General features: G+C 46.3%; 3 protein-coding genes across 7 annotated transcripts; 2 read left to right on the top strand and 1 right to left on the bottom strand.

The window, feature by feature from the left end:
* Window positions 1–3,283: 3,283 nt before the first annotated feature.
* si:dkey-16j16.4 (uncharacterized) lies at window positions 3,284–12,451 on the top strand. 2 transcript variants are annotated; one of them, XM_061301207.1, is made up of 5 exons: window positions 3,284–3,834; window positions 6,980–7,061; window positions 7,237–7,787; window positions 9,379–9,432; window positions 11,175–12,451. In XM_061301207.1, exons 1-5 carry the CDS (start codon window positions 3,766–3,768, stop codon window positions 11,277–11,279), a joined length of 861 nt encoding a protein of 286 aa, XP_061157191.1. In that variant the 5' UTR covers window positions 3,284–3,765; the 3' UTR covers window positions 11,280–12,451. The 2 variants fall into 2 exon arrangements, with proteins under 2 accessions (XP_061157191.1, XP_061157192.1); XM_061301208.1 differs by having other exon boundaries at window positions 3,286–3,834; window positions 7,264–7,787.
* Window positions 12,452–12,754: 303 nt separating this feature from the next.
* On the bottom strand, window positions 12,755–17,031 carry slc4a1ap (solute carrier family 4 member 1 adaptor protein). Of its 3 annotated transcripts, XM_061301205.1 has the most exons (15): window positions 16,186–17,031; window positions 15,870–16,065; window positions 15,669–15,797; window positions 15,535–15,595; window positions 15,306–15,445; window positions 15,079–15,239; window positions 14,928–14,997; window positions 14,662–14,851; window positions 14,449–14,545; window positions 14,155–14,377; window positions 13,865–13,954; window positions 13,730–13,797; window positions 13,578–13,647; window positions 13,417–13,470; window positions 12,755–13,335 (listed from the first exon to the last, which is right to left on the bottom strand). In XM_061301205.1, the coding sequence occupies exons 1-14, from the start codon at window positions 17,020–17,022 to the stop codon at window positions 13,421–13,423; spliced, it is 2,382 nt and encodes a 793-aa protein (XP_061157189.1). In that variant the 5' UTR covers window positions 17,023–17,031; the 3' UTR covers window positions 12,755–13,335; window positions 13,417–13,420. The 3 variants fall into 3 exon arrangements, with proteins under 3 accessions (XP_061157189.1, XP_061157187.1, XP_061157190.1); XM_061301203.1 differs by having other exon boundaries at window positions 12,755–13,470; XM_061301206.1 differs by having other exon boundaries at window positions 12,755–13,470; window positions 13,865–13,951.
* Window positions 17,032–17,243: 212 nt separating this feature from the next.
* supt7l (SPT7 like, STAGA complex subunit gamma) lies at window positions 17,244–20,474 on the top strand. Of its 2 annotated transcripts, none has more exons than XM_061301876.1 (5): window positions 17,244–17,350; window positions 17,739–18,185; window positions 18,373–18,697; window positions 18,895–19,132; window positions 19,287–20,474. In XM_061301876.1, exons 2-5 carry the CDS (start codon window positions 17,761–17,763, stop codon window positions 19,580–19,582), a joined length of 1,284 nt encoding a protein of 427 aa, XP_061157860.1. In that variant the 5' UTR covers window positions 17,244–17,350; window positions 17,739–17,760; the 3' UTR covers window positions 19,583–20,474. The 2 variants fall into 2 exon arrangements, with proteins under 2 accessions (XP_061157860.1, XP_061157859.1); XM_061301875.1 differs by having other exon boundaries at window positions 17,736–18,185.
* Window positions 20,475–21,923: the final 1,449 nt, after the last annotated feature.

Here is a 21,923-nt window from a genome sequence, read left to right as displayed (position 1 = left end):
GCAAAGGCTGAGTGGGAGTGGAGAAACCTTCTGCTCCCTGAGAGGACTGAGTGGGCTGCTGCCATCCGCTGTGCATGCCCAAGAGTTGGAGGCAGAGCAGAGATGGAGGACAATAGAGGAGGAGGAGAAGGAGGAGAACACATCTGAGTGAAGTGGAATGGGATGGAATGAGGAAAGGCAAGTGAGATTATAGTCTGTAGTATGGGTGGAGGAGATACACGTGAGTGATGACACAGACAAAATAGTAAGGGCTGGTGAGAAAAGTGGCTAATAATGGAAGCATCATGAAAAAACCCAAACAACGGTTCTGGGGGCCTCCATGTTAATATTAGAGTAGGGCATTGGCAAACTGACATCACAACTATTAAAAATAACTGAAACTACAATTAGAACAATTGAAATGGTTCGGGGGGAAAATACGATGAAAATGATTGCCCGAATTTACGATAAAGCGTTTGTTTTGGATTACATTCAACTATTTGGATGTGCCTAATGATGGTGGGCGAGATATGTAGCATTAACTTGTTGAGCAACTGCTCCAGTAAGTGCAATCATTATAAGAATGAGTGAACTGGCTTTTATTATATTTGTGTGCCCACAATTATTGCCTGATCATCAACAGAGCTGGTCTCCTCCTACTGCACATATGGGACAATGAGCACTCACTCCCACCTATACTGTGCCTTGCCTATTAACCCCAGCAAGCCAAATAAGAATAATAACAACACAAACTATATTGAACTGCAATGGAAATGAGCTCGCTCTAAAGATGAGATTATCATGTGACTCGTTTTGGCAAGGTTCATCGAGTTTTGTGTCACCTTTTCTCATTTAATTCTATGCCAAAGGACTATGCAAAGTAATGGAACAGGGATTTCAACGGTGACTTTTTTTTTTTCTTTTTCCCATCCCCGTGTGAGCCAGGTAGACTATCCCCCATACCGATAATTGGACCAGGAATTATGTTTTCCTCTCACTGGTCAAGCTGGGTTCCAAATTTAACTCGACATCATTGCAAGTGGTTTTCTAGGTTGGTCATCTCGACTACAAAAAAAAATAAGGAGTATGTTTACAAAGCTTTAGCTTCGTAAAGCATCTCTCTCAGTGATGCATCAGAGGCTATTTTGCAATTTGTCCTAAAGCAGCTCTGAGGCAACAAATGACACCTTCTGTTTCCATGCTTCCTGTCGCTAGGCAACGTCAGCAATTATGCCATTGCCAAGAGAGGAAAAAGAGGAAGTAGCACCCTGTGGCCCACCTGCTTCCATTCATTGCGGCGTTGCTGGTTAGGCTTTGTGGCTCGCCTTTCCGTATCGGGCCGGTGGGTGATGAGGTTTGTCACAGCATGCTGTGCTTCCTATTGCTTTCATCTTATTAGCAGGATTTCACTGTGTTGGACTTCTGGGCAAGGACACACTCATTGTCTCTTCCACAAAACACTGCTGCCCTCTGTTGTTCCATGCAGGCTCTCTGATTTCACTCTAAGCCAGATTGTCTTTTTTTTTATTATTAAATAGACTACATACCAAGGAAACAAGAAAATCTATGGTGACAATTATTATACCACACTAATGTAGAGAGAGCGATAACTCTGTGTTTAGATAGAAACTAATAAAAGAAGTGAAAGTAGTTTTAAGAAAATACAGATTACTACAATTTTTCATAATTATTTCTTCCATGAGGTTGTATTTCTCACAAATGTGATCCCAACCCCTAAAAAGATTTTAAAAAAACAACAACTTCAAATTGCAATTGTAATTGCATAAGTATTGCGTAAGTAAGCCTGTGCTTTGTATCACTTTTTCAATCAGTGAATAGGAAACAGAAGCCTGGGAGACTAAAAGTAGTCCCTCCATCAAACATGGCCCCCGCACTTTCCGCCAGTGGGTCAGTGGATGAGGGAAAAGTGGAGACATGAGGAGAAGCTGTGGCCTACCGCCGCCATCCAGGAGAGCGTGTGGGCGACACAGGCACGGAGAATGAGGAAGACAAGGACCTCCAAGGCCAAGTGGGTCGAGGCGTGCAGCTAAAAATGGCCACCGTGACGCTCAACACTTGGGCCTATTGATTTGCCGGCTGCTATTTCAGCAACGTTCAACCACAGATGAAGGAGAGGGAAACTTGACATCATCGGCTCGTATCACTTGCCCCCGCATTTTCTCTGATTGCGCAATCGCCCGGGTGGACTAAAACACGCTTTCCTGTGTACGTTGAGCCGTATTTGGTAAGAAGATTGCATCTGCTGCCTGATGTTTGCACTCACTCACTCTTCACTTCACTTTATTTCTTGTGTTTGGTCATAGAAGCCCGGATTTTTCCAGACCCTAAATTATTTTCTCAGCTCTGCTCCAAGCAGTCATTTACCCTGCATGAGGTTATGGGACACAATGAAAACAAGTAGACTCTGTTCTAAGCACTGCCACATGGTCCATGCAGTATTAGCAAAGTGCCGCTAGAGAGCAGAGAAGCTTCCTTAGGAACACCGTTGCTGCCCTCGTGTGGCCAATATATGTCAACGTCAAGATGATGAACATGGGCCAAACCTGAAATGTGTTTCAAAATAATAATAATACACTATTACTTGCAATAGGACATTTATTTAAGAGTGCTTAAGTATTGGAATTCAACTTGCTCTATGTTGACTTGCGGGCTGTATACACAAGTCAATTGGATTTGCATTTAGTGAGACCTTGAGTCAAGCCAAAGGTGCTTTGGAAAGTTTACCAGGTCAGCGACCGGAGGTGTTAAGTTGGAAAGCTTCTCACTCACAAGCCAAAATGATCTGAAGACAGCAGACAGCTCTCTCTGAAACCATTCATAATTGAAACGAAAGTCCCACTTTACTAGGAGCACATGAATATTCAAATATCCACTTATAGGGGTAACGTTTTATCGCAGGAAATGAATGCAAATGGTCGAATTAAATTGTATTAATCAAAATCCATTGAGCATTTCTAATTCAGGTATAATGGAATAGCATATGCTCATATAAATCGGCAGATTAGGATAGACGCTGGTTGCAAGGCTTGATCTCATCAGTTGATGAACACCTAGGCCTACTACACTACTGCATTCCATATTTTAATGTAGCTTTTCAATTCAAATTTGTACTGCAGAGCAAGCTAAAATACGTTCCATTTACTTGGACATATTTCAAAAGAACGTATTCAATTTTGCGCGTCTTATTTTGATACAATAAGGGGAAGTAAACAGGAGATAACGTGACTTGAACTCGCCTCCGCCTTGAGGTCTTCAAATGACGTCATGCGGCAGAGGAGCCAATCAGAGAGCGAGATGCTCTGGCGAAAGCAAAACTCTGAAGGCTCGTGCAGCTGCTTCGTATTTGTGCGTGTGTTGCGTGTGTGTGAATGTGTGCGTGTGTGAATGCGAGCAAGTTGCTTTTTTTGCTCTTTTTCTTCCGAACCCATGACAGTCGGGTCGCCGGTGAGTAAGTCATCCTGCAGTGCCAGAAGAAGAACACTCCAAATTCAACGCCTATTTGAATGAAGTCGATCAGAATAAGTTGGCTCCCGACGCACGCAGTTGAACCAGTTTCGGTTTTAATTTACTTGGGGTCTTGTTTTTCCTGCAATCGGGAGTCAGTAGCAGCTGACGGTGTTGTTTTTTTGCGATGGGGGGCGGCTGTCAGTCGTAAAGAGTCCCATGTGCCTTATTGTATATGAGCAAAGTTCTTGTCGCTCATGAAGTTCTATCTGGATCCAGCGTATTCGTAAGGGGATAAGCCATCCATCGAGTCAGGTCGACATGCTAAAGACTCTGACCAAAAAGCTAAGAAGACACTCACTCAATGAGATGCATCCTTTCCAACTCAAGGTAAGTTTGCCCGAGTTCTAGTCCTGATTGCATCTGCTAAAATCCATTTCTAACTGTATGTGGAATTGACTTGTCAATGCATCTTTGCCAGATGTTTACAAAGAGCAAAGCTATTTTGCAACGCAAACCCACCAAATGTCATCGACCCATTTTGCACTTTGAATGTGTTCGGATGACAATGATGTGGAGCAAAAAGCTCGTCACATCATTTTACATGTCCAAATATGGATAGTATGTGACACAACTATAGATGTGCTTGCGGTTGAATGAAAAAATGTTGTTATTGTGAGCTATAATTGTCCAAACATCCATTTTCTGCAAGCAAACCCGTGGAAGTGCTGCTCAATTGTTACGGGCCGGCTGCACAATGGTTCTTTTCGGTGTGTCGAGGGGTGGCTCGTATTCCGCATGGGTCACTAACTTGCCCTATTCACGACGCTATTGTGCCGAGACCGACTATACAGTCACATGGCAGCCATTTTGTGCCAAAGGGCTCCGGTTCAAAGGCCTGCCTGGCTGAGGATCCAGAGCAAAGTGTGCCATCTCTATTGTGGCGTCATGTTTGTGTTTGTTGCTCCGTTTGGATGGAAGCACTTTTCCTGACCCATCGTGTGTCTGGACTCCGTCAACTTCTCTGCAGTGCATCGGCGTCATGCCAAACAATTCTGCTACCGAGGAGGGTTCTTGGCAAACAGTTCAATTCATTCATCCATGCATACTTTTTTACTTTTCTTTCTCTAGCCATTCATCACCAAAGAACGCATCAAACAAATGATCTGTCTAGAAATCCAGCAAAACAATATGAATGTTCAATTCAGTATCCCACAGTTCAAAGTTCTTTGCATTTGACGACAAGCTCCGCGGGTCACAATTTTGGAAGAACAATGTTGAAGGGAGCACAGATGGCAGGATCCCCCTTTGAGGATGATGACCATGGCAGCATTGTGGGCAACATGGATCACATGAAATTATACACCAAATTAAACGTCATGAGAGCTGTGCAAGAGGGTCCATTAGATTAGCGGTTCTGGACAGACGCCATCCGGGCACTCGCGTTTTACGATCTTTGCAAAGTCCGCTTGTATCGACAAGCTACGTAAAAATGTATATTTCTTGCCTGTGACCCCGCAAAAGTCAGTTAGTGATGTTAAAAAAAACCTCAGCAACTTTTAGCCAGCATATTAAAGTTTTTGGTTGCCCTGAAAATAGTGGCAGATTTTGTGCAACCTCGCAATGGCTATGAAAGTTTTTTTTTTTTCTTCCCATTTTGGTTAGCAGTCTATAATTCTAAGCGAAGAAATCCCCTATGTATCCATTTAAAGATGAAAAAACAAGTTGGAGTCGTAAACATACATGACATATATGGTGACACATTTGTAGCGTCGTTCTAGCTTCTTCTCAGGTCTGCAGAAGAGGAAAGCAGAAAGATGGCCCATTTTCAAACGCGAGCCTCCAACGTTGATTTGCAGGACACGTTGTTGGAAATGTTTTCTGGTATGTGCGTTAATGCTGTGCTAAAAATGGAAATGCGGAACGGTCAAACCAGTTTTTGCTTTTCAACACCGTCAAAGAAGAACTCCCCCTTTGATTTGCGTCCAAGGCCCGATGACGAGGTTTCAGTTTAACGTCATCGACTACAGTTGTCCAGGAGAACCAGAGGTCGTATTGCTGAACTATTCCCAGGAGCTTAACCTAATCACGACTAATTGTACTACGCTACGACTGGCAGAAGCGTGTGGGAAAGACAATCGGCCATCTTTGACCCTGCGTTAGTATGCGGTCATGACAGGGGAGTGGGACAGTGTTCACTTCAGTGGAGCACAGCAAAGCTGATAGTGTGTGTGTGTGTGTGTGTGCGCGAGTGTCAACTGGACTGTGTGTTTGTGTGTGTGTACACTGTGACATTGCCATTGATCCAGCTTAGCAAGCTGCTCAACCATGTCGGGGACTGACAAGGATTTCATTCAGCTGTTCTTGACACACAGTTTGTCTGTCCGAACAAAAATCCATTTTTATTCTATTGATTAGAATTCGAATCAGCGTCAATTCTGAAATCCTTTGCCCTCTTATAGACACTCGTGTTATTGTATTCAAAACAAAACAAAAGCATCTAGTGTAAAACTCTCTGTTGTGTTTTTAAGCGAGTAAGCGATTTTTCTTTCTAAATGAGCTCATTTCCAAATAAACAGTGAAAGGTCTCACCTTGCTTTCTAGCACGGGCTTTGTGGACATCTTCTCAACACCTACACAAATATTTGTACATGTGCACCCAACGTTTGCTTTGCAAAACCACATTTGATTCAATTGATGAAAGTTTCACATGGTTTGCGGTACTGAAAATGAAACAATCGAAAAGCGACGAAAGTCAAGAGCTTGCGAGAAGGACCCGTTTTCTCGATTTTTAAAAGCACCAAAAAATTCTGACCTTTTCCCTGTCATGATTCGTATTTTGGTCGAATGCACAGAAAATAGAGCATTTTGCTTCAAGATATAAAAGCGATCAAATGTGTGCGTCAGTACACTGAGGACTTTTATTAAGCCATTCAGAAAGAAAAGGAGTGTGTGTGTGTGCATTCGTCTAGGCGGCTGTGTTCTGCATGTTGGTGTGTAAGCATAGACACACACACACACACACACGCACGAGCGCGCAGATGGCAGCTGCTAAGCGAGGCCTCAAAGTGGTAATTACTGATTGTGAGGCAGCGCATTACTTAACTGGGAACATTGCAATCTGCATTGTTGCTACTCGTGTAGACGTCCTTGTCTGCTGGGACGGACGGACGGATGGATGGATGGATGGATGGATGGATGGATGGATGGATGGACGAGGCTTTGGGGCAAAGACTCTGGTCCTGTCTAAACTCACAAAAGAGAAAGCAGGTGACCTCGTATGGATGGGGCCCGTTTAACTGGGAGCTGTCAAAGCAAAATTAGGGATGCATGCATACCAAGTACGCGCCGATACCAAGTGTCGATACTTGGTCGTTCTTCCAATTTGCGGCAGTCTCGCTCCGCTTTTCGTATAGGACTTGTGCAGATGTACAATATTAGCATTTAGCACCAATTGTTTGTGCTGTTGTAGTCATTAAAGATTTCATCATTGTGACTTTACGATGCCATTCTTTTTTGTTCTTGTGTCTCCCAGTTCTCTTACCATGGCGGTGGTGAGGGCGGTGAGAGTGATGACTCAGAAGGAGAGAACCAGGAACTTGCACAAATTGACAGAGGTATGTGTTTTGCACATTCAATGACTCTACTCTTGTTGTTTGTCTCAGAACTTCCCTATGAATTCTATCGTTATACAGAAATCATTTTCAAATGTATTCAAACGTATTCAATTCATACTACTACCAATACATCATTTATTAAAAATGTCAAAATGTTCATTGTCCTTTTCAAAAGACATGACCGCCCCACGTTTTCCGACAGAGAGACGGCGAAATTGCGCCCTCACCCCCTTGGCTACGAGTCAGCAGCACAACCAGGGCTCCTTTACCCCCCCGGCTCGTTTACGACGTCTCCGCCTGCTTCTCGACGCCAATCTGGACCGCCACTCTTCGGAGGAAGAGCTGGAGCGGATCAGCTACGGCGACAACAGGAAGTGGCTGTCGGCACTTCCTCAGCGCCACGCCGATCACCACAGCAGCGCGTCCAGCGATGAGGAGGTGCGGAACATATGCGGCTGCGCTTCGCCCGCCGCCGCCGCCGCCGCCATTGCCAAGCCTCTGGTGGAGAGCGAAGCTTGTCTGGCCGCCTCGTCCAGCCCCGTGCTCTTCAGCTCCAGCCCGCCGTGCAGCATCAAGCCACCCCCCATGCGCTTTCAGCTCCAAGTGGTCCAGCCGCCCACTCGGCCCATCATCTTCACCCACTTTGACCAGGCGGCACCTTATCGAAAGTATCGGCACAGCTACGAGTCGGGGAGGCCCAGTCTCGATCTGGAGAAAATGCAACAGGTTCGTAGTCGCCTTTATTGAACTTGCGGCTCAATCGCGAACTATTATATCAGCCTCCCGTTCAAAGGTCAAGCTTTGTCAAATGGCAGAATCATTGATAAAAACTGAGAGGATTCATTCACCGTCAAAGCTCTGTTTGATATGTCAAACATTTCCCAAAATATTCCAACCGGATCAGGGAAAGCCGGGATCTTGTCACACTGCTCCACATTTGGTGGTGGACAGAATTTTTCCATTTCAGTACAGTGCACCGCACCGAACTGTGCTCAACTCGACCGACGGCTTAGTGGAAATTTACGATGGAGGAAATGCTTTGCCATATCATTGCTGATCTGTCCTCGCAAAATGCAAATCATTGTGACAAAAATGTCTCTTTAGTCAACACAAATGCACACGAGAAAACAAAGTCATCCCTCTGCGTAGCCGCTCGCCCGCACGCCCGCCCGCACGCCCGCCCGCCCGCCCGCCCGCCTCCACGGTGGTCTGGCTGGAGAGGGATGAAGGAGAGGCAGGCAGGGACGGCAGATGTCCGTCCTGGTTTCTCACAAAGGCTGGCAAGCGAGGGGAAACGACGGAGGGGTGCAGGCAGAAGGAGAGGATTAAAAACACAACAAAAACAGCATCCGCTAATGAGTCATGGAGAAGCCGGCCCGGCCCGGCCCGGCCCGGCCCGGCCCGGCCCGGCCCGGCCTCCTCATCATGACAATCCAGCTGAAATGTTTCAAAGATGCTTATGTGTGTTTGTGCAGAGACTGCAGCTTTTAAGGGTCCATATGTGCGACGATGAGGCAAGGGTGCTGCTCGGCAAGGGGTCCAAAGGGGGCTGGGCTGGGCGGTGTGTGTGTCATCCTGGCCGGCCGTCTCTTTGTGTCTCCATGTGTCCATCCTCATGTCTATGAGTTTGTTGTTTGTGCGAGTGTGTGTGCACACTCAGTCAAGTGGAATGGGAGGTGCTGCGGGGAATACAATAGGGGGCCTTTGGAGGTAGCTGACAGACTGAGCCTCAGTCTAATATTAACCCTTTAGCTGGACAACTTCCAGCAATACGACTTCATATTTTACTACATCAGGGTTGTCAAATGCCGGTAAATGATCAGTTAGTAGAATTTTTTCGGTATTATAATTGCAAATGAAACTTTTGGGTTAAAAATGAAACTGGGCATTGGTACAGATGAAAATGCTGTTCCCCCTTTGGAAGCTACCTCCTGGACTGGAGACAATTTGTTGATTGTGTGGTCCCTTCACCCCTGCTGTTCTTTGAGAAGAGTGGACTTGGGTGGATATGAAGGGAGACAGGATATTGCATAAGCTTCATTGACTGACTATTTAGTTGAGTCGAGTCAGCTGGATTTGCCGCACTCCCTTGATCCTACTGAACCTGTCTTAATTGAGCGCCGCCGTCACGACAGATGGTCCTTCTGCAGCAGAAGTCTTTTTCACTCAAATGCTTACACTTACCGTAATTTTCGGACTAGTTTGGGTGGGGGGGAGGGCGACTTATACTCCGGTGCGACTTATAGTCCGAAAATTACGGTACCTCAAAAAATGTACCACGTGACATTGAATTTCTTTCTTTCTTTTCCCCTCGTAGAAAATGCTGCTGAAAAAGAACTGCGGAGGAAAGACACGGACCATAAAGATTCGAGTGAGTTCAATACGTAAGGTTGATCAATGTGCCATGTGTCTTTATTTCAACCCGTGCACATTTGCAAATCAATTCCCTTGATGCTGTGTGTTGATTGCAACAATGATAAGATTGTTTGTGTAACGACCCCTCCCTCCCACGAAGAGCCCAACCCAGCCCAGCCCAGGCTGGCACCTTGAAGTCAATCCAGCTACCTAGTGGGAAAGCATCTGGCAGTCGTGCCCTGCTAACAGCATCAGTGCAGATCTGATAGAGTCCTTCTGAAAATAATCCTAATGCTAAATAATGCAGCGCTTTAATCGAAGAAATGATCCTCCATACAACAAAATAAGACGAGCATAAATATCCCATCATGCAATCACCCAGTCGCCCCGCTAAAATGGCTTTGGCTGTTTACGACTCTTCTCACAAACATTCTACTATGAATCATCCATCCGCCTTCTGGAAGCCGTGTTGGATTTTAGATAGTAGTAGTGCATAAGGGAAGCAGATTGGACCGGTACTTGGCGCGGGGCGGGCTATTCCAGAAGGACGCGCAGTGTGGTGAGAAGAGTGACGTCATCGTCACCTTGCGTGGGATCGTGCCGATGGAACGTCATCGCGCGCAGCCGCGGTAACGCAGAGACAGGGATTGGCCATCTGCATCCAACTTGGAGAGTGCTGAGGAGGAACAAGACGCTTTTGCACTTCCCCCGTGTGCCATTACAAGCCATGAAGTCATTTTCCATTTATAGTTGCGGCCGGCTGAGATAGATGCTTTTGACCGTTTGTGCTATCACACTTCCTTTTTTTCCCCCATCCAATTTCCTGGCTTGCATCCAGAAGAGATATTGGATCTGGATGAGGGGCCCTCTTTGCTTGAAACATTCAAGCAATGGGAGCTCTTTTGGCTTTTGAGAAGGTTGTAGTTTGTGCAGGGAGGGAGGGAGGCCTGTTACATGGAAAGCAGAGGGAAAAAACAGCACTGGCTACTGCCGGGGCCTCCTCGTCCCCGTGGAGGTGAAGAGGGAAGTGGAAGTGAAGAGGAGAGATTAGGCGATGAGCACTCCTCGGCCGAGAGCAGCGGCGTCCGGTTTCATGCAGCACAGAGAGATGTTGTGTCCAATGAAGTTTGATGTGGGAAAGTATGGAGGGAAACAAAAATATCACTCTTACCACTGGCATGGAAGAATCTGTGTCAAATTTCTGGAGGTTGTTTGTAAAGGGTCCAGCTACCTTTGGACCTCGCCCGCCCCACTTTGCCAGTTCCGGAGAAAGCGCCGCCTTATTGCCAGAGTCATTTCCTGTCAATTCCTGTCTGGAGGAAAATGACCAGGGCTAATTTTAGACCGAGAGTTCACAGACCCCAGCAAGAGTGGTGGAAAATCATTTGTCACCGGACCTGCAATGTGGAAAAAAAAAATAGCCAGTCCTTTCCTCTTTCAAATTGCTACCTATGACTCCTCCTCAACGCCTAGATCAATTTTGGAACATGGACAATCCCCCCCCCCCCCCCCCCCCCCCAAAAATGGTGTGTATACGACACAAGGTAATGCTGCAGTCTGCAGAAACTTTATCGTCAGCGCAAACAGGAAACTTGGTTAAATAATTGATTTGGTGTCGCAGAGCTTGCTCGCCGAGCCAAATAGTGACACCGGGATCTTTTTTAGTTCATTGATTTTTTTTTTTTTGCAATGCAGCATAAGCTAATGTAGTGGGACTGAATCCAATATGGAATGACATTCCTCTTTGTCTCTCCTCAGACTTTGAGCGGCAGTCGTCCTCCGGCCAGGTACTCGAGCGATCCCTCCATTTTTGCCTTTCGCTCTTTAAGCGCGGCGCCCCTCTCCGAGGATCCTCCGTGCTGATGAAGAAACGAGCCCACCGGTAGATGAAGCCTATCCCTCCTTCTCTCAAAAAGAGCGACTGTTAGGAAAGAGACATTTGTTTGCACACTCAGGTATTCCCACCCTGTAACGACGTCACTTTGATTATTCCCGTACAACTCCGATCAGCTTTTTGGAGAATGCAATGGCCTGGACGTAACATTTCGAAGGATATTTCAGGGTTTTTTTTACCCCTTGGGATTGAAAGAAAGCAACACGGTTTATTGAGCACAAATTGACCTTTGGGTGTGATCACTTGCAAGGGAAATAATGCATGTAAGACAATCAAAATGGTTTCTTCCTACAGCTCATCAGGTTATTGGTAACAAGCCAATGTCCGAATGTTTCCATTTGCCTACCTGGAAAAGAAACTTTGTCGGATGGATGTGTTATTCTTTTGAATATGCGGGTCATTATGAGCGACGTAGTTGCATCTGGTTGATGTCCATTTTTCAACGTATCCTCTTTCCTTGCATGGATTCCATTGTTTTGCAGAAAGAGCGAGACGAAGGAGTACCGAATAGTTTGCCGCACATTTGTAACCGGTGCTGTGTATTACGCATAGCCAACTTGTAGTGTGCCATTTTATTTTTCACTATTGTACCTCATGACTTTTTAGGTAGAAGAGGACCACCGCTATATCGTCTCTAATGCCTTGAAATAACATTCCCGTGGGTCGAAAGGAAGCGGAGGTCGGTCTCGGCTCGAAATTCCAGTTGATAAAAAAAAGAAAAGTCGCCACTGTGACTGAGATTTGGCTGAAACGAATGTAACGTGGTGACCGGTTTGTCATCCCTTGTCGCACAAAATGATTAATAAATATTCTGTGGCCTCTTGCATAAAGGTGATTTTTTGCAGTTTTGGACTGCATGTTCCGCGGGTGAGCTGAAGCCTATCCCAGCTGACTTTGAGCTCAACCCCGCATACATGTCAAGAACATAACATGGTGGTTGGTAGTCAGCTCTTTGGATTTACAATTTAGGTCAAGTGGCTTGGCAAGGGACTAAAATGAAACCTTTTTCAAGCATTGCTAACTACTAGTGTCAAATCATGTCACACACTTATATAAACATATTCAAAATGTAGCACTGCCATGTTGTTTTATATTATGTTAGCTTAGCTTTGTATCTATTTTTTAAATGAGCTGAATCACGCTTTGACCTGACTGACCTTATGTAAGTGCCCCTAATAACCCCTAACGAGGTTGCTTAAGTACGCCAAGTGGCTCTGTGACCACTGCGCTGAGTGTGTTAATCGGTGGCTTGTCACAGTTGGTGTGTGTGAGAAGAATCGGCGTGGTGTGTGTGTGTGTGGGGGGGTACACGAGGCTTGTCCTACTTGTTTGAAGCCAGCATAGATGTTTTCCACCAACGACGAGCAAGTCGCAGCAATATCTTGACAGCCAAAATGACCAGATCACACGTGTGCATTGTGTGATAAATGTTCACATCAAGACAAACGGTTGACATTTTATTAGAACAAAATACAATGTAAAAGTAGTTACCACAAAATGAAACACAAAACGTCCACGAAACAAATGAGCGGCACCGAGTGGCCGATTGCAGCGTAAGGAGAATCCTGTTAAAAAGAGAACTTTGAGAAGGTTGGCCCACTAGTGGATATGTGCGTCAGCTGACACACAACTCCGCTTACTGTAGCGCGAGTCATTATCAGCTTGCGTTTCATCCAGTAAGCCATCCAAGTGTCCAGATGGTCAGAAAAGCTGCTTCGCTGCTCTGCCTCCCTGCTACACTCTTTTGCAGGGTGTGTGTGTGTGTGTGTGTGTGTGCGGGGCTATTAATGCCAGTGATCAAGTCGAGCCAAACAGGGGAGGGATACAGATTGAATGTCAGGTGGTTTGAAGTGAAAGAGGAGAAGCCAGAGACAAGAGGAAGAAAAAAAGGTGAATTCAGCTCACATCAGCTTGGGCAGCCATTTTCTCTTTTCTGCTTGAAGGGTGAAAAGGTCGCCATGCAATAGCTGGGCTGAAATCTCTGCATTGGCAAAGCGACAGTCCTTTCTGTCCATCGACTTTATTATTGACTTTGAGTCTCTTGGTCATCAAATGCAAAATGATGGTGCAGGAGCCGTTGACGGGTTGCGTTGTGAATGACACCGTTCATTCAGTAGCCGTACTTGTCATTCAGATGAGTGCGGCCATCTCCGGTCTGACCTAAAAGTGAGGAATATGAATTTGGGCTCAAATAATATGCAATTAGCATTCTGCGGAAAGATTACGGGAGCAATCTTCGGCTCGTGTAAGTGTATTGACTCGCTTACCTGTCGGCGGCATCCAAACACAGTAATCGGGGTCGTCCTGTGGATATTGACTCGAGAGCTGAACGGGCGGCTGTGGACACACACCGTGAGCTGCTCTTATTTGTACAGGATGACAATTTGGAGGAGAGAGAGAGAGAGAGAAATACTTTTACCCTGCTGGGGCCCATGACTTTCTTTTTCTTTTTCGGACTGAGATCCTGATCACCCTTGTCTCTGGATTCTGTTGAGACGCAGCGAGTTCATATGCAAATTTGAAGAGCGTGGCACTTGGAAACGATAAATCTCACCGGAAGATGGTGCCTCATGATTGGGCTTGATGTTCTGATTCCCCGTGTCACTACAAGCCTTGCTTTCCCTCTTTTCTGGACTTGGCTCTGCTATGAGGAAAGATTTGATTGAAAAATGTTTCATAACCTAAAATACAGGTATGTCTCAATAAATAAGAATGTTAAAAAATGAACTGAAAGTAACAAATTTAGCTGCACTGGCTTTTGAAGACAAAGTGTCATTATTATTGCAACAACTACTGCCACCTTGTGGCATAAACTGTTTTGTGAAGAAAATGTTGCCAGTTGACCTTTTGTCTCCGGCACTGATTTTCTTCCTTTCTGTCCTGAAGTCTCACTGGCCTCTGAAGGATCAACATTTAACTCGTGTGCATTATCTTCATGATCCTCCTTTTTTTCAGCCGTCTCCCCCTTTCCTTCTTCCTCCTCCTCCTCCTCCTCTTCTCCTCCTGGCGGAAGTTCTTTCATGTTAAAGAGTTCAGGAGGCAAGGCGGGCTGCTTAGGAGGCATCTTCTACAGAAGAAACAAAGACTTGTTATCTTTGCGACAGTTTCAAGTCCTGTTCCTCTCGGGTGGTCACCTACCCCGATTGTGCCGGTCTTCAACTTGAACTTGCTTCCTCCTTTCATGGCTCCAAAAAGTGGCAAGGTTGCCTTTGGTTTCTCACACTTTGAGCTCCCGCTAGAACATCAAAGTATGAGCAGGAAAAGCGTCCGTGAAGTTCCATCTATGTTTGCTATTTTTTGCAATTTGACCGTCCACATGAATCGATAGCGTAACACGAGCGAGCTTTTCACCTGGGGACCAGCGAGGGCAACTGAGAAGGCCGGGTGAGTTCCGCCAACTTGCGGAGTCGCTGGGCATCTTTTCGCAGATCAGCGATGTGCACGTGGAGCTTCCTGCGCTCCACGGCATCCATGGCTTCATCCCTGCGGACGGCCGACATGAAGGCGTCCAGCGGGTCGTCGGCGGAAGAGCCCCGAGTGTCTGGTGAGCAAATACCGAGTTCTCACAGTTTGAGCCAGATCTCTGGTTACGTTACAGCCCAAGAGGTTCCGCTCACTTTTCCCAGCGGTGCCGAGCTTCTTCTGTGCTTCTGCTATCTCCTTCTCCACCTGTGATAGCTTGGCCAGCTACAAGAGAAAAACAAAGTGATCCCTAGCCAATCAAAAGTGAGCTCGGCCATCTTTGTAAACGCTGTTTGCCGGCTTCACCAGCGAGTCGTGGGTGTCGGGCCGCTCCTCGATCTTGCCAGCTTTTTTCATTCTCTCTTTCCTCTTCTTTTCCACGGTGCCTGTCCGGTCCAGGAAGGTGTCATCGTCGCTGTCGTAGTAGTCCTCATCTTCCCAGTTCTTTTTCTTGCGTTTGCGGGACACTGTACGCATGTAGCCACGCACTTGTTGGAAGGCTCAGAAGGTGGTGTGGAATTCCAAGGGCTAACCTGCTTCCTGGCGCAGCAGCCCTCTGGCTTCGAGCATCCGGCAGGCCTCCAGACAGCACTGGACGGCCGCTTCTTTCTTCTTGCCCGTGAGGGTCACCTCAGCGACCAGCTGTCGGCCCAAGGCGTCGTCCACCGGCAGCCTGAAAAGACACAGCTTTGAAGCACCTTTCTACCACTGATGAAAGCGCCAAGTTCATTTCTGTCGTTAAACCGTCTTCAGAGCACTTACTTGATCCTGCAGAGCCAGCTGCCGTGGCTTTTGTCTTCATACTCAAACTCCAGCTCTTCGCCTGATGGTCAATAGAAACCAAGACAATGTCAAAAACATTTTCCGCCCTCTCTGGGTGTGAATGAATAAATTACCTTCTCTGTCATAAAAACCCTGTAAGGCCTTCTTAGGGTCCTTTAGGTAGGCCGCTTCCTGGTCTTCTCGGAACTCTACTGAAAAGGGGTTCTCCTCATTTTCATCTTCTTCCGGCAGCTGCTCCTCAGCTGCATGAGGAATTTACATGGTGTTCATACCCAGATTCAGCAGCAACACTTCCGTCATAAAAAACAACTCACCCATTCCCCAAGAACAGCCCGAGTCTTCCTTGGACACTTTGCTCTTGCCGCTGTTCCCTTCACTTTTCGCCTCGCTCTCATCATCAGAACCTTCTCCCGTCATGATCTTCTCTAGCTCCGCCCTCTGCTTCCTGCCTTGCTCTCTCAGCTCTGTGACTGTTAGTTCAGACTCCTCTTCCTCATCGAATTCTGGACCCTGGAAAGGAGCGTACTTTAATTGCATGGAGAAATTTGCTCATATTGTTTTTTTTATCACCTTACAATCTCTGTTAATGACTAATGTTCATCAGTCGGAAATTCGGAAACTAAGACAGACCTGTAGGATGAACAACCTCGTGCTGCCGCCGAATTTAAGAACATGTCCAACGCGGAGTCTGACAAACGTATTGGGGGGAATCTTGTTCTTGTTGACGACGGTGCCGTGCGTGCTGCCCAAGTCCTGCACGTAGAAACCTCGCTCCTCCCCGACAGACTCCTCCTGGCCGGGCTGCTGTCGGTACTGGATGACAGCATGATACCTGGAGATGGAGGGGTGTTCCAGAGGGACGTCGCACACCGGCAAACGTCCAACCACAAAGTAGCCTTGATGCATGAGGAGCACCTTGTCCACTATAGTGCCGTTTTTCAGAATTTCAAGAGCATACAGGTCATCCGGGGCAGGGCCACCCCACTCGGGCTCTGTGTATGGGAGAGGAGGGAACTTGCCAGCGGGAGGAACCTTGGCTTGGAGCACCCTTCGTTGTAATTCAGATTTCACGTTGACTGAAGGAGCGTCTGAGTGTTCATCGCCATCTGTATTCTTTTCAGGCGCAGTGTCCGGCCTTTCGTTATTGTCCGCTGGAAGAACCGATGGCTCGCCGCAATTAGTGTCCTCAACTTGAGCTTCGTTGTTTTCTTTCTCGAGTCTCCTCTCAGCTCCGGCTTTGGATGGAGCAGCAGCGTTCAGGTTGCGTTTGCTGGACAGAGAAGGCGCAGTGATCGCAGTTGGTTTTTTAAAGGGCTCCGCTGTTTCCTGACCACTTGCAGGTATTTCTTTCTTTTTGGAGTCTGTGTTTTTCTCTGAGATGGAGCGCTCGTCCGTTTCCATCGCCGAGTCGCGCTCTTTTTCATCCGTGTTTATCACGCTCACGTCTAGCTGCTCGGAGGCGGCCATGTTTGTTTGGTGCGTGTAGCAATTCCGTCCGGGTGTTGTTTTCATATACAAACGTAAATTAAAAAAAAAAAATGAAACATAAATCATGCTAAAATAACGTTTATAAAACAAGGACAACAATTCAATATGCCCAACTGAACAAAATAGCTTTCTTTGTTACTGATTTACACGATCTTTCCGGAACAAAATATGAATACAGTGTTTCACCGGAATATATTTCAAGATAACCCAAAGTCTTATTTCCTTTTCAACATTTCAAATAAGGACGGTGATCATTGGTCGTTGATGTAGATACACATGCATTAACAAACGCTTCGTTTACGGAGAGGTGAGGCACGATTGCTCTACATTTTTTCCTATTTAATATGCATGTAATGTATACATCAGCATAATTGTCTCGCCCTAATGCATTGAAATGCTTTGCCTTTCCAAACTCAATGTTGAACGACAATCGCTGCCTTTCAGCTTAGATAAAGTAGAGAATTCTTCTTTCTTTCTTTTCTTTTTATTTAGCTTTCTGAGACAATTTGACAGCAATAACTTGCCAGGCGTTATCCCAATTGTTGCCGCTATGGCAAAGACAGCGTCCTTTTATCCTTTTTACTCCCGTCAATATCTGTTTATTCCCATTCAAAGGTTGACTTTGACACTCTACTTGTCAGTCAGTATTGTATTCTAACACTTTTGCTTTTCATCTGGTCTTTGAATTCCAGTAGCATTGCTCTGCGATTGCTCATCATGATGCGCTACTGGGGCGAGATCCCCGGGCCTGCAGGTGGCCCGGCCAGTCGCAGCTCCTTTGATTTGCTCCAGCGTGAGTTTCGCTCTGTGGAGATGCAGGACCCTCCGCTGCATCAGCCGTCGGCCCAGCGCCCGCGCCCCACCACCATGTTGGACGTCCCGTCAGAACCTTGTAGTCTGACCATTCACACGGTGCAGCTGTGCCAGCATGCCCGCCGCCTCCGTGGCCTTCTGGCGGCATCTCAGGGTCAGAGCTCGACGCCTTCGGAGGTTGGTGGCAGGCCGGAGGATGTGGATGCAAACCTGCCCTTGCGTCCTCCCACCCCACCTGCCATGCCTGATGACTTGCTACCAATTGATAGCAAAGAACCTCGACAACCCTTTCAGCTCCGCCACAGTGACCCTGAAAGTGACTTTTATAAGTAAGTTCTAACTTCCATCCATCCATCCATCCATCCATCCATCCATCCATCCATCCATCCATCCATCCATCCATCCATCCATCCATCCATCCATCCATCCATCCATCCATCCATCCATCCATCCATCCATCCATCCAATAACGAGAACATTTTACCTCTCTCGTCATTTGCATTCTCTCGTTTTCAGGGGTAAAGGGGAGCCGGTCACAGAGCTGAGTTGGCCCTCCTGCAGACAGCTCCTTTATCAGTCGGTGGCCACCATCTTGGCTCACGCAGGCTTGGAGATGGCCCATGAGAGCGTCCTAGAAACTCTGACCGATCTGGTTCACGAGCACTACCTACGCCTGACCCGCCTTCTGCGGGTAGCTGTGGACAGGGAGGCCCGGCTGGGTGCCACACCCTTTCCTGATGTGATGGAGCAAGTTTTCCATGAAATGGGGATCGGCAGTGTGCTTGCCCTGCAGCGCTTCTGGCAAGTGCGCATCAAGGATTATCACAGTTACATGTTACAGGTGAGGGAAGACAAGTTGAATGACTGGTGAAACTAAATAAATGATGGCTCACTTGATTAACTATCCATTTTAATGAGGAGTGTATCGTTACTACCTCGAGCTGTGGACAGTGGAGGCCCTGTTTTTTTATTTTTATTTCCTTGCTTGGCATTTATTGCTAGTAGGACTGAAAAATAAAACCGCTTGTGCTCTTCCAGGTCTGTAATGATCTGTCAGAAGAATACGAGAGGTTGGTGAATCCAGAAAAGGCTCCGGAGGACTCCAAGCCCCCCAGGATCAAGGAGGAGCCGATGAGTGACATTTCCTTCCCTGTTAGTGAGGAGCCAGAGGCTGACCTAGCATCTGGGGACCAAGCCTTGCCCATGGGGGTCCTCGGGGCTCATGGTGAGAGGCTGTCAGCAGGCCTGGATGCCGACCATTCTCCTCACACCTCAGGCGAGTCCTGTTTTTAGTCGCAAAAACAAATGAGCAAATGTTGAATTGAATGAAATGAGGTTCCTGGGAGAATGTCATTTGTGAATTGCCAGTGGTCACAGGGTACTTGCTTCTTCCGCCTTGGGCTGAATAATCTCTCCCTTTTTCTTTCAAGGTGGTGGCGTGGCCAACAACTCTCCCTTGTGGCCACACGTAAAAATGGAACCGCACGATGGCGAGGAAGGCCAGGGTGCTTCACACCACCCCCATCATCATCATCACCACCTGGGCGGAGACGTGTTTGACGAGGGTGGCCCCATGTCGACAATGAGCGAGTCTGGAGGCGCTATGAACCCCTCTCCCGCTGGGGCGGCATCAGATGGCAGCTATGCCTCACATTCCCCGGACTCTTTGATGAGCACCTCACCAGTCTTCAATCAGAGACCCAAGAAACGAGCAAGGAAGATGTGAGGTTGTTTTTTAAAATTGAATAGAAAATGAAAGGAAAAAAAAAAGTTGACCTGATTGTTTTTGTCTTCAAAAACAATCAATTGTACAGTACATAGTAAAGTTGCTGACATTGTTAGACATTGGTTAGCAAGATTTATCATTTATTATGAAAGGAAGAAAATGTCTGTCTTCCTCTGCTTGTTTTTTTTTTTTTAAATAATCCTTTCCATCATTGGATTGAACGCTTTGTTTTCTCTGTTTAAATCTAATCGGCACAGCCGGAAGCAGAAATGTTGCTGCATATTGTTTTTGACTCCAGACCAATCATGTCCTCTCTCTCCTCAGTAAGGCAACGTACAAGGGGCTGCACTATACGTGCTCCACATACCTAGCAAGCTTCAGATGCAATGCTAAATTAGCATCCGTTCTAGCCGAGCTGACAGCGAGACACCAGCAAGAAGTGCCGTGTGCTTGTGCACATTATGAAGACATCGTGCGTTCAGCCATAATGGCAAAGTAATTGCTTCATTTTTTCCTGCTCAATGAGCTGATGTATTCAAATCCACGGGCAGTTTGCTGCGCATGTTCCGAGTGGGAGAAGTGCTTTTAGCCAGGTTTGTACTAACGTCTAATTAAGTCCTGTGATAGCTAAGTCACGGTTGTCTGAACAAAAAAAAAAAAAAGGATCTGCACTTTTCCCCCATATGTGGCAATACAGTGGCTTGGTTAAAAGTAGTCGGAGTGCTCAGTGGTATCACGTGTAATATATTTCAAAGTCTCTCCCTCACGTTTTCCAAACTAGTGGCACTTCCTAAATGCGGCTCATACATCATCATGAACTTGTGCCAGATTCCTGCGGTAAAACGTCAGGGCCAGTAAAGATGATGATGCATTAAAGCGTCTCTGGTGGCAATTTTGTACGAAATGATTTAATGATTTGTTTTTGAAAAACATGTTGCTTGTGAATCCTCTCCATTGCTTGAGGTCCCATTGCTCCGCTAGTCTTAGGCCATGTTGTTGACAAACAAGGGATGGCTGGCTGAAATGGATTTTTTTTCCCCAAGGTACCTTGTTTTCCAGGGTAACGGCTACAGAGGTGTGCGATGAGTTGACCCTTTTAATGTGTTTAACAGAAAGTTATTTTATTTTATTTTGCAAACTCATTTAAATGGAGTTTTGAACTGAAGCAATTGTTGCATATCCAAACAGTTTCATGTTGCCCACATGAATATTTTGCCTAAAATCACGCAAAGCAGCAACAAAATGTCACTCTTAATTGAGGCAATCATACCTGCAAGTCCGTTCTTAACAATCCTCATCCTTAGTTCATTTCTCCGCCGCTAGAGGGCAGTGTTGCTTTGCTCGCTATCGTCAACACTGCATACAAGCTCCTCAGTGGAGGCTTCGGTGCCAATGCAGTGATTGCAATTACCAGACATCTAATTCGTCCAGAATGTTAACAAATGGCTTAATTTTGCACTACATAGTCCCCAAACGCTTGCTGTTACTTGTATTTTATTTATATCGCATGCACCACCACTTATGTTACTTGTGTATAGAAATAGCCAATAAAAGAGGAAACTGGAACAAATGATCCCATCGCACATGACTAATAATTGCAAAAAAAATACACAGAGTATATTAAACCAGCCCTGCATGGTATTATTCCCCCCCCACACTTGAAGTAGGCTACATGCAATATTTGGAATAATATAGAGTGAAAGGCAAAACAGGGTGTATCTTTGATAATCATCTGGAGTTTGACACTTATGGTTTGGTTGAATTTTGGAAATGCACCATTTGACCAATCCACCCCCGTTGAACTCATGTAGCGCTCCCTATAATTGTCAGCAGAATGGTTTGCACCTCTAGTGTTGCATGTTGGTGAAGCTCATTAGAGACACAAGTGACACTACTTGCATTTCCCATTCTATTCCGCTTCAATTGTTGCGAGCAATGTATTGATCGAGTGAAGGAGCCCCCAGTCAGTCTCTTGCTGTCTTACCTTTAAACGGCAGTGTTTGCCCTTCATCGTTCATCATCTCCAATTCAAACATTCATGACAGCAGAGAGTTATCACGGCTTCAAATGATGAGTTGCTTGACGTGGAGTTCAGCTGAGCCTCACACACACGCTCGTTTGTAATAAGCGAGGAGTGCCGGCTTTGACCCGTGTGACGTTGAAAGTGATTTCACGTTATGTAAATACAAAAGCATTGAAAAAGGTTCACGTCCCAGGATGTTCCCACAGCACACCGTGTTCTTTAAAAAGTCTTTTTCCTCTCTTCTCGCAGAGCCTGATCAAGAATTGTTTGTCACAGCGCAGTTGCGCCTCATTTGAGTTGAGGCTGTATGACAGCATT

The sequence above is a fragment of the Syngnathus typhle genome, linkage group LG16 (genome assembly GCF_033458585.1).
Source record: "Syngnathus typhle isolate RoL2023-S1 ecotype Sweden linkage group LG16, RoL_Styp_1.0, whole genome shotgun sequence".
NCBI classification, from domain to species: Eukaryota; Metazoa; Chordata; class Actinopteri; order Syngnathiformes; family Syngnathidae; genus Syngnathus; species Syngnathus typhle.
This window is presented reverse-complemented; position numbering and strand designations above follow the sequence as displayed.

Excerpts from the sequence above, each read along its gene's own strand:
- si:dkey-16j16.4 (XM_061301207.1), top strand. The coding sequence starts at position 3,766 with ATGCTAAAGACTCTGACCAAAAAGCTAAGAAGACACTCACTCAATGAG. Across the intron at positions 7,788-9,378 it reads ATCTGGAGAAAATGCAACAG|AAAATGCTGCTGAAAAAGAA; the intron begins GTTCGTAGTCGC and ends TTCCCCTCGTAG. Across the intron at positions 9,433-11,174 it reads CACGGACCATAAAGATTCGA|ACTTTGAGCGGCAGTCGTCC; the intron begins GTGAGTTCAATA and ends GTCTCTCCTCAG.
- slc4a1ap (XM_061301203.1), bottom strand. The coding sequence starts at position 17,022 with ATGGCCGCCTCCGAGCAGCTAGACGTGAGCGTGATAAACACGGATGAA. Across the intron at positions 15,240-15,305 it reads GCTGCTGCGCCAGGAAGCAG|TGTCCCGCAAACGCAAGAAA; the intron begins GTTAGCCCTTGG and ends ACATGCGTACAG. Across the intron at positions 14,998-15,078 it reads CCGACACCCACGACTCGCTG|CTGGCCAAGCTATCACAGGT; the intron begins GTGAAGCCGGCA and ends TTTCTCTTGTAG.
- supt7l (XM_061301876.1), top strand. The coding sequence starts at position 17,761 with ATGATGCGCTACTGGGGCGAGATCCCCGGGCCTGCAGGTGGCCCGGCC. Across the intron at positions 18,698-18,894 it reads ATCACAGTTACATGTTACAG|GTCTGTAATGATCTGTCAGA; the intron begins GTGAGGGAAGAC and ends GTGCTCTTCCAG. Across the intron at positions 19,133-19,286 it reads CCATTCTCCTCACACCTCAG|GTGGTGGCGTGGCCAACAAC; the intron begins GCGAGTCCTGTT and ends TTTTCTTTCAAG.